Raw genomic sequence first — 15,460 nt, forward strand, 5'->3', positions numbered from 1 at the left:
TGTAAGCATTTTGGTAAATAAATTTTTGCATGTGTCCTCAATAACTTGGTTAGAATAAGCTCCTAATGAAACAGAGTGGGTAGGCATTATTTTGGAGTCTTCTGACATATCCTGCCCAATAGTCCTTGAGAAAGATTAGAACTGCCATTGGCAGCGTGTTCCTTTAGATGGTGTTTGAATGTTTGCGCGCCAGGAACTGTCCTTGGTGCTGAGGGTACCACAGTAAAGAAAAAGAAGCCGTACTCGTGGCATTTGCAGTCTTGGGGACCTGTGTGTGTGTGTGCGCGAGTGTGTGGTGGAGGTAAGTGATAATATCGTGGATGATGACAAGTGCCAGAAAAATCTAAAAGGTGAGGGGACAAGGTATGAGTGCAACAGTGGCCAAGAGAGAGCCGTCTAAAATGACAAATCTGAAGCTCTTGATGCCTGAGTACCCACACACTTTGGTTAGTGAGATGAGTTTCATGCTTATGTCCTACTGAGGCACCTACCATGTTCTAGATGTTAAAAGAACAAAGCGCAAAGCATGCAGTCAGTGGGCTAGATGGAATCCACCTGCCAACGCAAGAGATGCAAGATGCTGTGGGTTCGATCACTGGGGCAGGAAGATCCCATAAAGTAGGAACTGGGAACTCACTCCAGTATTCTTGCCTGGAAAATTCCATGGACAGAGGAGCCTGGTGGGCTATAGTCCATGGGATTGCAAAGAGTAGGACATGACTGAGCAACAACAATGAGTGGACTAGATTAGTAGACTTGGAATTTAGACTCAGATCTCAAGAACTATCTGTTACATTGGAGACCTTGGTTTCCCCCACTTTAAGATGGGGATGATGCCAATCTCATAGGCTGGTTGTGCAGGTCTGTGAGTTGGCACAGAGCCAAGTGAGTTGCCAAGTTCATCAGTTAATTGAAGAGTTTTTCTTCATTGAGGAGGGTGGTGTTCGATGAGGAGTTGACTTCATTATCCTGGTTTAGCCATCTGCCAGTTATTGGTCCTTTGGCAACGTACTTCTACCCTCAGTTATCCCCTTTAGAAAGAGAAGAAATTTTTTAAAAAGTTTGAATTATTTATATAAAATTGCTTATTAAATCTTTTCAAAGCCTCTTATCTCTCCCCTCTCCCCAACACTCTTTTTCTTTTTTTCCTTTTTTTTTAAATTTTTTTTTTATTAGTTGGAGGCTAATTACTTCACGACATTTCAGTGGGTTTTGTCATACATTGATATGAATCAGCCATAGAGTTACACGTATTCCCCATCCCGATCCCCCCTCCCACCTCCCTCTCCACCCGATTCCTCTGGGTCTTCCCAGTGCACCAGGCCCGAGCACTTGTCTCATGCATCCCACCTGGGCTGGTGATCTATTTCACCATAGATAATATACATGCTGTTCTTTCAAAACATCCCACCCTCACAGTCTCCCACAGAGTTCAAAAGTCTGTTCTGTACTTCTGTGTCTCTTTTTCTGTTTTGCATATAGGGTTATCATTACCATCTTTCTAAATTCCATATATATGTGTTAGTATGCTGTAATGTTCTTTATCTTTCTGGCTTACTTCACTCTGTATAATGGGCTCCAGTTTCATCTATCTCATTAGAACTGATTCAAATGAATTCTTTTTAACGGCTGAGTAATATTCCATGGTGTATGTGTACCACAGCTTCCTTATCCATTCATCTGCTGATGGGCATCTAGGTTGCTTCCATGTCCTGGCTATTATAAACAGTGCTGCGATGAACATTGGGGTGCACGTGTCTCTTTCAGATCTGGTTTCCTCAGTGTGTGTATGCCCAGAAGTGGTATTGCTGGGTCATATGGCAGTTCTATTTCCAGTTTTTTAAGAAATCTCCACACTGTTTTCCATAGTGGCTGTACTAGTTTGCATTCCCACCAACAGTGTAAGAGGGTTCCCTTTTCTCCACACCCTCTCCAGCATTTATTGCTTGTAGATTTTTGGATAGCAGCCATCCTGACTGGCGTGTAATGGTACCTCATTGTGGTTTTGATTTGCATTTCTCTGATAATGAGTGATGTTGAGCACCTTTTCATGTGTTTGTTAGCCATCTGTATGTCTTCTTTGGAGAAATGTCTGTTTAGTTCTTTGGCCCATTTTTTGATTGGGTCATTTATTTTTCTGGAATTGAGCTGCAGGAGTTGCTTGTATATTTTTGAGATTAATCCTTTGTCTGTTTCTTCATTTGCTATTATTTTCTCCCAATCTGAGGGCTGTCTTTTCACCTTACTTATAGTTTCCTTTGTAGTGCAAAAGCTTTTAAGTTTCATTAGGTCCCATTTGTTTAGTTTTGCTTTCATTTCCAATATTCTGGGAGGTGAGTCATAGAGGATCTTGCTGTGATTTATGTCGGAGAGTGTTTTGCCTATGTTCTCCTCTAGGAGTTTTATAGTTTCTGGTCTTACATTTAGATCTTTAATCCATTTTGAGTTTATTTTTGTGTATGGTGTTAGAAGATGTTCTAGTTTCATTCTTTTACAAGTGGTTGACCAGTTTTCCCAGCACCACTTGTTAAAGAGGTTGTCTTTTTTCCATTGTATATCCTTGCCTCCTTTGTCAAAGATAAGATGTTCGTGGATTTATCTCTGGGCTTTCTATTCTGTTCCATTGATCTATATTTCTGTCTTTGTGCCAGTACCATGCTGTCTTGATGACTGTGGCTTTGTAGTAGAGTCTGAAGTCAGGCAGGTTGATTCCTCCAGTTCCATTCTTCTTTCTTAAGATTACTTTGGCTATTCGAGGTTTTTTGTATTTCCATACAAATTGTGAAATTATTTGTTCTAGTTCTGAGAAAAATACCGTTGGTAGCTTGATAGGGATTGCATTGAATCTATAGATTGCTTTGGATAGAATAGCCATTTTGACAATATTGATTCTTCCAATCCATGAGCATGGTATGTTTCTCCATCTGTTTGTGTCCTCTTTGATTTCTTTCATCAGTGTTTTATAGTTTTCTATGTATAGGTCTTTTGTTTCTTTAGGTAGATATACTCCTAAGTATTTTATTCTTTTTTTTTTTTAATTTTATTCTTTTTGTTGCAATGGTGAATGGTATTGTTTCCTTAATTTCTCTTTCTGTTTTTTCATTGTTAGTATATAGGAATGCAAGGGATTTCTGTGTGTTAATTTTGTATCCTGCAACTTTACTATATTCATTGATTAGCTCTTATCTCTCCCCTCTCCCCAACACTCTTGTTCTTGTTCTTGTGCTTAGTCATGTCCAACTCTTTGCTACCCCATGGACTGCAGCCCACCAGGCTCCTCTGTCCAGGGGATTCTCCAGGCAAGAATATTGGAATGGGTAGCCATTCCCTTCTCCAGTGGATCTTCCCAACCCAGGGATTGAACCCAGGTCTCCTGCACTGAAGGCAGATTCTTTACTATCTGAGCCACCAGGGAAGCTCAGCCCTCTGAGTTATTGATAGAAATGGTAGCTCCCTTCCTCAGGTCACTAATTTTTGAGTCCATGAGGCTTATGGTTCTTTGTGGCTCCTGTGTTGCCCAGCTCTGCTTCTCCTCCATGGAAGAAGGCTTCTGACCAGAACCTTCTCCTCCATCCACCAAAACCTTTCCTGATCACTTTTCCCAACCCTTTCACCCATGCAGATGTCACCTCTTCCCCCTTCTGAGAGTATCACCGAGAACTGAGAGTGACCGTTCACAGAGCTTGCTGTGTGTGATCTCAGGACCAGGGAACCTACCTCTGTATAGTGCTGCGGCGGGGGCTGGTGTTTAATTGATACAGACGGGATACTGAGGTTTGGAAGCCTAGAGGATTACTCGAGGACCAATAGCTGAAAAGGAGGCACTTCATCAGGATTCCAATTGTCTACCCAATCAATAAGGCCCAAGTGCTGGCCAGCTCGTGGTCAGCCCACCTGACCCTTAATATCAACCACCTTGATTCTTTCTGTGTGTCCTCTGTCCTGGATTTCCAGTTAACTGATACATCTTTGAGGGCAAAGGTGATGCCTCTGATGAGCTTTGAGTAGGGTTTTTAGAGGAGTAAATATAATGTCTGCTTCAAAGGCATGCATACAATGCACTGTCATACTGAAAGTCACCTTCTGGGAAGGTCTTTCATCAGTAATGCACCCTTGCTTATAAGTCAGCTTCCTTGGTCTTCAGACACTGCAGCACCTTCTTTGGGGTACCTTGGTTGGAGAACATCTTAGTCTTTAGAAGGTCTGAGTTTTATAGTACTTGACACTTGTTCTTCTTCTTATCCTGATTAACTTTTTTAGAAGTTTTTTTGACATGGACCACTTTTAAAGTCTTTATGAATTTGTTACAATATTGCTTCTGTTGTTTATGTTTTGGTTTTTTGGCTACGAAACATGTGAGATTTTAGTTCCCTGACCAGGGATTGAACAGCCCCCGTATTGGAAGGTGAAGTCTGAACCACTGGACCACAAGGGAAATCCCCAATGCTTACTTAACTTTGCTGAGTGTTAACAAGTCCTTTCTCTTCTTTGGACCTCAGTTTTCCCATCTGCGTAATGAGCACAAGGAATGAGATCAAAGGGCTATTCAGATTCTAGGAATCTCTGCTTGCTAAAATGTATGGGCTCAACTCAGGGGCAATGCCTCTGAGATTTAGAGTAACTGCCACTATTTAGTGGGTGCATAGTATGTGTCAAGTATTGCACTTGGTGGACTGATTGTGATCTTTTGTGTCTTTACACTGGTCTGCAAATAGGCACTGATATTGCCGTTTCATAGCTGAGGAAGCCCAGGCTCAGAATGTATAAAGAAATTGCTTGAAGTCCCATGTTAAGTACAGGCTGGTACCTAGGACAGGCTTTCTCAGGGCTGAGTAAGCTGCACCCTTGGTGGCTTTTCCAGATGCCCTGGTTCAGAGACTGGAAGATTACTAGGAAGCAAGGGAACGTGGTAGGCACAATGCTACTAGAAGCCCTAGACTCCATCAAGCCCCCTGCCCTCCCTACAAGCCCCTGTGGCTGCCCCTGCCTCACAGCTTGTGAGATCTTCCCAGACCAGGGATTGAACCCATGTCCCCTGTATTGGCAGGTGGATTCTTAACCATTGGACCACCAGGAAAGTCCCTGAAGCCCTTTCTTAATGCAATGTCTAGAACATTCTTTCTTATGCATGGACTATGACTAGGACTACCTTGCAGTGATCTCGGAATTTACTAAATGAGGTGATGTATAAAACAGCTGGCCTGGGGCCACCTAACAAGTTAGATAGCTGCAATTATTATAATTCATTTTTCTAAAAGGTGAGGAGAAGTAGTACACATAATACTATCTATCACTAATAGATACCATTTATCCTCAGCTCTGCCACATCCTGGATAAGAAATTTGGGGTTTCTTGGACTCCCTGCTGTGAAAATTAAACTGGAATGAATGAGTTTTGCTTTGCACAGAACTTGGTGCACCCCATAAACATTCACTATAACTTACCATGTGTCCAAGGCAGCTGACCCCTTATCTGGTAAGAGCCACCTCCTTTGAAGGATGCTTGGCTACTGCCCTCCTTATCTGCCATTCCACCCACCTCCTTCTCCCTGGTTCCAGGTGATCATCCTTAGCCACCCTGGCAGCATTGCAGCTTGCTACTCATCCATTCTGGTCTGCCACACCACCTGCAAGTTTGCAGAGCAGAGAGAGAAGCTTGACTGGCGCTCGGGCATGAAACCAGAGGACAAGCCCAAAGCCCTGAAGTCTAGGGAGGCAGGCATCATCCAGATGGTTCTGAGCAAGCCCGTGTGTGTGGGAAGTTTCCCTGAGTGCCCACCCCTGGATAAGCTCCAGCAGCAACTGACTAACCAGACTGCCCCCTCCTCCTCCCGGCTCCAAGAAGCTGGTTGACCAACATGTCACACCTGAGCCAGCAAGCAGACCCTGGTCAGAGGATCTGTGTGCCAGGTTAGAAGGGCCCAGAAAGGGAAAGCAGCCTGCCTAGTGTCACACAGGGAGGCAGAGGCCACTTTAGAGCCTTGCTAACTCCAAGCGAGGTCCGTGCACCAGCAGCATGAGAATCCCCCGAGACTTGGTTAGACATGCAGAATCTCAGGCTCCATCCAGACTTGCTGAATTCAAATCTTCATTTTAACAAGATCCCCAGGCAACTGGGGTGCACATCAAGGTCTGAGAAGCACTGACCCGGAAGAGGTGGACCATAAAGAGATGAGTAGGGACTTTTTTCCCTTCCCCGACTCTCTGATGTTGTGGATTTCAAACCTAGTGTATCACCAGAACCACTGATGGAGCCTATTAAACCCAGAGGCTCAGGTTCTCCAACTGCTAAGATCCCCCAGGTATCTTATGCATGGCTGGGCTTGAACCTCTAGAACTTTCTGGACTCAAACCATAGCGAGTAGGCAATTCGTACTCTGTGCTAGGCTCCGTGCTAACTGTTAGATATTTACAAATAAACAAGCCCCTGCCCTCAGGGTCTCCCAGTTATCAGAGAAGGAAGTGATCTTAAAATGGCTATTTTTTTTCTTACGGGTTTCTTTTTAACTTTTTATTTTATGTTGGAGTCTAGCTGATTAACAATGTGATAGTTTCTATTGTGATCATATAATGATTACTCACTTAATATCATTGTATCATGATAATAGAACAAACTATGATTTAATAGAAAAACTCAATCACTTTTTTATGTCAATAAGAGCTTTTATTTTATCTCATAATCCAATTCTAATCTTTTCCACTGAAAAATGTGCATTTTAGCTGTATTAGATTTACAAAAACATTCTTCCACATTTCATTAGAGCATTCCCCCTGCTTTTATTCCAGTGCTCAGAAATTTAATGAACAAAATCATTTTGGTGGTTTAGTCACTAAGTCGTGTCTGACTCTTGTGACCCCATGGACTGTAGCCCGCCAAGCTCCTCCATCTATAGGATTTTCCAGGCAAGAATACTGGAGTGGGTTGCCATTTCCTTCATTTTTTAAAATTCAGATGCATATCAGAATTATCTTGAAATATTTTTGAAAAATGCAAATGCTCAGCTATTGCTTTTTTTTCCCTCCAGAGCTCCAGATACATTTCTAATGAGCAGTCATGTTTAAAAACAACTGGACTTTATGATAGTCATTTCCTCTTATCTAGTTTGTTTCACTTTTTCTACTTCATATTCAGCACTCCCATTTCATTTAGTTTGTTTTCCAATTTCTCCATCTCTTCTTCTTCCTTTTTTTTTTCATGTTCTTTCTCCAGCCTTTATCAAGCATAGTAGAAAAGCAGCAACAAAAGTTGTTGTTTAATCGCTAAGTGGTGTCTGACTCTTTTGCAACCCCAAGGACAGTAACCCACCAGGCTCTTCCTGTCCATGGTATTTTCCAGGCAAGAATACTGGAGTTGGTTGCCATTTTCTTCTCTAGGGGATCTTCCTGATCCAGGAATCGATCCGGTGTTTCCTACCACCCTCCTGCATTGCAGGTGGATTCTTTACCACTGAGCCATGGGAGAAGCTCCATGTATAAATAATATGTGTGATATACATATTTTAGCAAACTTGTGAATTTTTGCCCAGCTAAAAAATTTATGACATTTTGTTTCCAATTGTTTGATTTGGTACAAATAGAATGCTAGATTTCTAATTAAAAAAAAAATAAATATGCAACAAGCAACAAAGGTTCACTGTATAGCACAGGGAACTATAGTCTCGTAATAATCTAGAATGGAAAATAATTTCAAAAATAATGTATCTGTATAGGTATGACTGAATCACCTTGCTGTGCATCTGAAACATTGTAAATCAACTGCACTTCAATAAAATAAATATATATTAAGAAAGAAATGTGACAGCTTCAGGTGGACAATCCGACGGCTAATTTTAGAAGTGGGCCACAGAGGCTGCCACCTGACTCTTGCAATACTGCATTAGTTTCTCCACCTGCCAAAAACTCTATGAGACTTGAAGCCAGCTGCCAAAGCCTTGCCCTCCACCACATGAAGGTGGGGGAGAAATCAAGAACCCCCAAGAGAAGCAACTGCCAGATTCACCATGAAATGTAAATGAAATCCATCCCCCAGGTTGTGATGAGCACAGAGCATATGCTAGGAGCCTGGAGGCGGGAGGCATTCGAACGGTTGGGTGGTGGATGCCTCAAAAGCAAGCTTTCCCTGTGTCTTTTACTCATGGAAGCAGGAGACTCGAGTAACGAAGACTATGAGTGCTGAGGCTTCTGGGTTTCCAACCGTTACAGCCAAGTAAACTTGAATTTCTCTGCCTGTTTTCCCCCCTATGAAATGGAGACAGTGAGCTCTACTGTGAGTTGTCGGGAGAATTAAATGAGCTTGTATGTACAACTCTGTGCGCGCGTACTAAGTTGCTTCAGTCGTATCCGACTCTTTGTGACCCCATGGACTGCAGCCCTCCAGGCTCCTCTGTCCCCGGGATTCTCCAGGCAAGATGCGGGTGTGGGTTGCCATGCCCTCCTCCAGGGGATCTTCCCGACCCAGGGATCGACCCCGTGTCTCTTACGTCTCCTGCATGGGCAGGCGGGTTCTGTACCACTAGGGGCACCTAGGAAGCCCCTGTGCAACTCCAACTATCATTTATTTGCTCACATGACTCCGCTCTGCCATTGTCCCCATCACTTGTCTGCTGGGAGTGCTCCCCACAATTTCTCCATGTCCTGTAGGTCAATTTGCCACGCAGGACATGAGGCAGACTGCGGCCGTCACAGTCATCATAGCCATGGAGAAAAAGCAGCTACTAGAAGGCAGAGTCACCACGGTGACCATAAACCTGCAAAGAAGTGAGAGGCGATGGCCACCCAACCTCTCCAGGCCAGGGGCGGCCAGGCAGGGCTGCACCCGGGAAGAGTGGCTCAAGGAGAAGACTTGAACTTGCCCTTCTCATGCCTGAACTGTGCTAAACCTGCCCCTGCTAACTTGGTCTTGTTTTTATGGATGAGTTTCAGGCACAGGAATAAAACACAAGTTTTTTGGCCTCCGTTTCTACTGACCTAGATGCCTCACGCAAGGAGGAAGCAGAGGGGGACTGGGTCTAATTCTGCCCCTCTGCCTTCCTCCTCGGGACCTCACTGGGGCAAGACCCAGAGAGGTGGGGTCATGGGGAGGAAAAGGCATAAACTGGGGAAGCCTGGAGCAGCTTCTGGCCCTGGCTTCGTTCATTAGTCCTAGAACAGGACTGGACTCTGGGGTCAGACCTCCTGACTTAAATAGTGTCTATAAACATTATTGAACGGGCATTTCTGAAGTCGACAGATTTTGCCAGTGGTCCCAGTAATGTGCTTTATAGGAAGAGAAAATCCAAGGTCACGGACTACATTCAGCTGTCTTATCTCTGGAGTTCTGGAGCAATCCCTTCCTTGGCTCTGCCCATCCTAGGGATCTTCCAGAGGCCCCTGCTCTGGACTAGTGCTGGGGGCTTGGAAGAGAAGGCTCAAAGGGTGCGCCTTTTCTCTTGGCTTTCTTCCATCATCCCAGCTTCCCAGAAGTGTCCTTTTGTCCCTAAGGATGATACAAGGGGAACCTAGAGGCTTCTACCTCCCCTCCATAGAAGAGAGATGGAATTATGGCTATAGAAGAAAGCCCCTGGCTCCTTTTCCATCAAAGCCCTGTATGTTCTCTTTTTTCTATTTCTCCCCATCAAAGAAACTCTCTGACTCAAGGCCAGCTTTCGTCCAGATTGTGGTCCTGGCATGGCACCTCCTTGGGTCCTGCTGATGCAGATTCAGTCCAACCAAAGAGGGTCTGTCGCTGTCTGAGATCGGGGTCCTTGTCTGTCAGAGACTAATCTGTAAGCCACGTGCCTGCAGGATGACCTTTTCTTAACTATGTACCATGTCTAACATTTCTTGGGGGCAGGGGGAGGAAGTTGCTTGAATATACTGGGTTTATATTACTAGGAAGAAAAGAAGAAGAAAGTGAAGTCGTTCAGCCGTGTCTGACACTTTGTGACCCCATGGACTGTAGCCTGTCAGGCTCCTCAGTCCATGGGATTTTCCAGGCAAGAATACTGGAGTGGGTTGCCATTTCCTTCTCCATTCTATTAATAGGAGTAACCACTTACTGTGGGCCACAACTACTGAAACCTCAGTGCCCTAGAGCCCAGGCTCCACAACAAGAAAAGCCACCTCAATAAGAAGCCAGCACACCGTGACTAGTAGCCCCAGCTTACCACAACAAGAAAAAAGCCTGAGCATCACCAAAGATCCAGCACAGCCAAAAAATAATTAAATAAAATTATTTTTAAAGATTAAAAAATAAGGACTTCCCTGGTGGTCCAGTGGTTAAGAATCTGTCTTGCAATGCAAGGGACACAGGTTCGATCCCTGGTCCAGGAAGATCCCACATGCTGGGGAATAACCAGGCCCAGGTGTCACAACTACTGAGCCTGTTCTCTAGAGCTGGGGAGTCACAAGTATTGAGCCGGACTGCTGAGACCCCGTGCTCTGCCACAAAAGAAGCCACTGCAATGAGAAGCCCACACACCACGACTAGAGAGTAGCCTCTGCTTGCCACAACTAGAGAAAGCCCATGCACAGCAATGAAGATCCAGTGCAGCTGTAAAAATAAATAAATTTTTTTAATTAAAAAAAATAAATCTGAGGGAAACTAAGGCTGAAGGTGATCTGCTAATAATTAGTAACCTGCCCCCAAGATCTCATTGCTATTGAGGTAGCCAAGACAGGACCACATCTGTCTTCACAGCTTGAGACTCTTAGGCCAACGCTGTTCAATTACTATGTATTTATCTGTTTATAGACACGCTGCGCTGCTGGTGGGATCTTCATTCCCCGACAAGGACTTGAACTCAGGCATTCAGCCGTGAGAGCACACAGTCCTAACCAGTGGACCACCAGGGAATTTCCCTAAATATTTAAATTCCATGTGTTTACACTGTTATAGAATAAAACTCTCACTTCATAATTTGCCTACTTGACTTGGTGTAGTCCTGGCTCCTCTCAAGAGGCAAGAACCACTTGTTCCTGAGGCTGTAAGTGGGGAAACAGCATTCAGCTTTTTTTTTTTTCAACTTAAAGTTTAATACCATTCCTGTGATTGAAACGCAATTTTGGGGAATTTTTTAAAAATTAATTTCTTTATTTTAATTGAGGGCTAATTACTTTACTATATTGTGGTGGTTTTTGCCATACATTGACATGAGTCAGCCATGGGTGTACATGTGTCCCCCTTCCTGAACCCCCCCCACCTCTCCCCTCATCCCATCCCTCAGGGTCGTCCCACTGCACCGGCCCTGAGTGTCCTGTCTCATGCATCGAACCTAGACTAGCGATCTATTTCACATATGGTAATATACATGTTTCAATGCTATACTCTCAAATCATCCCACCCTTGCCTTCTCCCACAGAGTTCGAAAGTCTGTTCTTTACATCTGTGTCTCTTTTGCCGTTTCGCAGATAGGGTCATCGTTACCATTTTTCTAAACAAACACATTAAAAGATGCTCAACATCACTCATTATCAGAGAAACGCAAATCAAAGCGTTCAGCTTTAAAAAAAAACCGGGGTTGCAAAAAGCCCTAGTCGGCCCCAGGACCTCCAGAGTCTCCTGCAGTTGCCATTTACGCCCACGAGGGGGCAGCCGACTCTACGTGGCTTCAGGCGCGCCTCTCTTCCTCTCCTTCATCTCGCTGGCCTGGGAAAAGAGCCCGCCTCCTGGCCCATAAGGCCCTAGGTCGGAAAGCTCGCCTTCTCTTCCTGTTTCCCGTCATGGCGGTGAGTAGCTGATACCCGGGTTAGCTGTCCTTCATCCACCTCCATCCACGGCCGGCCGAGCTGCTGGGGGTTACCTCGCCCGCCGCCCGAGGAGAACGGAGCCCACAGTGCCGGCCGTGCCGAAACCGGCAGAACCGTGCGCGCCGAGGGCGCGGAGATGGACCTTGTCGCCTGTCTCCCCCCCACCCCCCAGGAGTAGGCTTCGGGCAGCCGCCGGAGGCCCAGGAACACGGCCCGCAGGCTGCAGCGAGGGCCAGCGGACCGATCGGAGGGGGGAGTCTGGGATGCGGGGTCCGGGACCTGTGGCTGTCCGCCCCGGGAACTCGACAGTTCAGCCCGGTGCTGGGGGAAGCCTCCGCCGGGTTCTCCCCTCGGGGCCGACCCCAGACTTTGGCCGCAGCCTCTATCTAGACGGTTTTCGGATGGAGTGGGGGGCGCTGCACAGCCACGTGCTGGCTGTTTTTTTTTTTTTCTTCCCCCGCTCATCGGAAAGAGGGGGGCGCCTTCCGTCATCCTATACTTTGGGCCCCGTGGGGTTCACTCTCAAGCGTCTGTAAGTTTACCACCCGGTACCTGTCCTGTTTCTCTTATTCCGAACGTAGGGGAAGGAGAGACAAGACCCTCCCCGAGAGGCCTTCCTCGGTGGCTCCTAGATGAAAGGGTGATGATCGCTGTTAAACCTGTTAGGACTGCTTTGGGGGATGAGCGGAAAGGCGCTCTGCGTTTAGGCTGGCCACCGTGGCGGAGTTGAGGCGTGTTGACCGCCGCCGCTTCCCTTTTTGCAGCAGGATCAAGGTGAGAAGGAGAACCCCATGCGGGAACTTCGCATCCGCAAGCTCTGCCTCAACATCTGCGTCGGGGAGAGCGGAGACAGGCTGACCCGGGCGGCCAAGGTGCTGGAGCAGCTCACGGGCCAGACCCCAGTGTTCTCCAAAGGTGAGTGGTGGTCGGCAGCGGGAGGGCTGGCGGCTGGGGGATGCCCCGAAAAACGTCAGGCCCGTTTTGTACCCAGTGGGAAGGGGACAAGTGGCATCTCTTAAAAGTATTGCTTTCCTGAGCTTTGTGTGAGTCGAGATTAAGCTCAGACTAGCCCCAGGTAGAGATTTTTTCCAAGTTAGGAGAATATGTAGTCAGGTGGAAATGTTGGGAATGCAGAAAATGGCATTTGGTTTGATTAGCAGAGAGGATAATCTAGGCGAGGGTAAGAACAAGGATGCGTACCTAAGCTAACCTGCTTCACGCTTCAGATTCCAGCTCCATCACTTGCAAGTCTTGATTTCTTCCTCTGGGCCTCAGCTTTCTTATTTGCATACACGGGATGGTAATACTTTTATATAAGATTGTGGAGGGTAGACAGGGTTATATGAAATGCCTGCTGCCCGGCAAGCACAATGCAGGCGTTGCATTTTTTGTTTTTAGAGATTTGTTGCCTTAGGATAATGGAATATGGGGGTTCGCAGCCTGCCTCTTTATTAGCAACTGGTTTGTACAAGGTAGCTTCTCACAGCTTCTGTAAAATGGGGATAAGAGTACAGTAGGTTTTTAGCAAATATTGATTGATATAGAATGCTAATTTTTTTTTGGAATCTCAAAGATATGTTGTGGGAAGAGGAGAGTGCAGTGGCTCTATGACAACAGCTGACTCCTTGTTATCCCCACCTGCAGCTAGATACACTGTCAGATCCTTCGGCATCAGGAGAAATGAAAAGATTGCTGTCCACTGCACTGTCCGTGGGGCCAAGGCAGAAGAAATCCTGGAGAAAGGTCTAAAGGTGAGGCGTGTCTCTTCCTGGGGTAATAGTAGACAGCACCAACATAGCACATAGTCAGTCTTCCGATGTGGGGGGAACTTCTAAAGGGTTTTTCCCTGTGTTGGGGAAATCAGATGTTCCTGGCCAAGTTACACTGCATTGTGTTTGGGGGTCCTGAGTGTTGCAGGCTGAGCTAGATATTGGGGTGTTGAGTTGACAGGGAGTGATTTCTGCATTTTTCTCCTCAGGTGCGAGAGTACGAGTTGAGAAAAAATAACTTCTCAGATACTGGAAACTTTGGCTTTGGGATCCAAGAACACATCGACCTGGGGATCAAGTATGACCCGAGCATCGGTATCTACGGCCTGGACTTCTACGTGGTATGAGCACTGAGTCTTTCCCACTCCGGCCTGGGAGTGGGCGCTGCTCCTCTCTTTGTGCTATTTGGCGGTCACACGTTGGACTGGGGCTTTGAGTGTTGTCTGTCTTTGCTCCCTGGGGAGGATACACCTCATTGGTGGCAGGCGTGGGGGTGTAGCCCTGACTATGCACTATAGCTGGACAAAGATTCCTACTGTCGTGGTGCTTAGGGTCTAGGATCTAGTGAGCCCTGATGTGGCTCAAAGGTGGATGGAGGAAACGATTCCAGCCACTGAATTAACATTTTGAGAGAAGGTATTGAGGTTGCGTTTGGTGTTTGGGTTAGCTGTTCTTTCTCTGCTTCTTCCCTTAGATCTTGGGAATGGGGTGGCTTCCATCTGGGGGCATAGAAGCAGGTTTGATGATGGAACTATTTGCTTGGGATGGGAATTTCAAGGTAGACATGACCATTTGTGTCACTGTGATATTTTGGCCCCCCAAAATCAAAGTAAATAGCAAAACCCTGAAGTCCTGACTAGTGTAAACGTGAAGGACGGCCTATTAGATTTGAATATCCAGACAGACTGAGTTCGGTGCTCACAGGCACCACAAACCTTTAATTAGAAGCACTTTTGAGCTGAAGCAGAGGAGAGAAATACAACTATTTCTTTGTGCTTCTTGAAATGTTAAGATTTGTACAATGTACATGCTGAAGTAAGATTTTTTCATCTGCTGTTTTTTTAAATAAGCAGTCTGGGACACGGGAGCAGTGGTGACTCCTTGGCCACCACTGGGAGTTAGGTGTGGGGGGAGGGGAGGCGCTGGGAGGCCAGCCTCCAGAGCAAACCTGTCGAGAGGTGATGAGTCGTCCAGGATGCTGGTTCCATCAGACCTTGGAGTCATGGGTCCCTTGCACCAGAATTCACGGGGCCACCAGGTGACTCTCGAAGATCGATCGCTCCAGTGTGTGAGTCTTGTCCGTCTGCTCTTGACTCTGAGCTGGCTAGGTGACTGTTGGTTATTCCTGGGACAGGTGCTGGGTAGGCCAGGTTTCAGCATCGCAGACAAGAAGCGCAGGACAGGCTGCATTGGGGCCAAACACAGAATCAGCAAAGAGGAGGCCATGCGCTGGTTCCAGCAGAAGGTAAAGCTTGACCTGTCTCAGGTGGAGTGGCGGAAGGTGGTGTTGGTGAATGGAGTTGGGATGTGGGGATGCAGAGCCTAGCACCCTTTGGCGGGTAGCTCTTTTAAAGGTAGAACATTTGGGCAGCTTGGCAAATGGGCTTCCAGGGTTTGTGGTTTAAAAGAACACCCAGAACCAGGCTTCTCCCCAGCCCCGTGAATGCAGGTAATTGGAAGGGGAGGAATGTGACTTTTTTAAATAGGAACCCCTTTTTCTCAGGGCCCAGTGCAGTTGAGCATAGTGGAGCGACTGTTAAACTGGCCAGCTTGCTGCTTAGGGATATGGGATTCCAACAAAATTCATGTATCAGATTTGATTCTCGAGCGTTAGCCATTGCTGCAATCATTACTGTTCTGAAAAAATAAAATCTCTTCTCTTTCAGTATGATGGGATCATCCTTCCTGGCAAATAAATTCCCGTTTCTATCCAAAAGGCCAATAAAATATTTTCAATGAAATGTA

General features: G+C 46.1%; 1 protein-coding gene across 2 annotated transcripts; it reads left to right on the plus strand.

Moving 5' to 3' along the window:
- The first annotated feature begins 11,594 nt into the window (after positions 1-11,594).
- Positions 11,595-15,460, plus strand: RPL11 (ribosomal protein L11). 2 transcript variants are annotated; one of them, XM_043909214.1, is made up of 6 exons: positions 11,634-11,705; positions 12,491-12,641; positions 13,371-13,477; positions 13,705-13,836; positions 14,850-14,960; positions 15,382-15,460. In XM_043909214.1, the coding sequence occupies exons 1-6, from the start codon at positions 11,700-11,702 to the stop codon at positions 15,409-15,411; spliced, it is 537 nt and encodes a 178-aa protein (XP_043765149.1). In that variant the 5' UTR covers positions 11,634-11,699; the 3' UTR covers positions 15,412-15,460. The 2 variants fall into 2 exon arrangements, with proteins under 2 accessions (XP_043765148.1, XP_043765149.1); XM_043909213.1 differs by having other exon boundaries at positions 11,595-11,705; positions 14,850-15,460.

The sequence above is a fragment of the Cervus elaphus genome, chromosome 8 (assembly GCF_910594005.1).
Source record: "Cervus elaphus chromosome 8, mCerEla1.1, whole genome shotgun sequence".
In the NCBI taxonomy this organism is placed as follows: domain Eukaryota; kingdom Metazoa; phylum Chordata; class Mammalia; order Artiodactyla; family Cervidae; genus Cervus; species Cervus elaphus.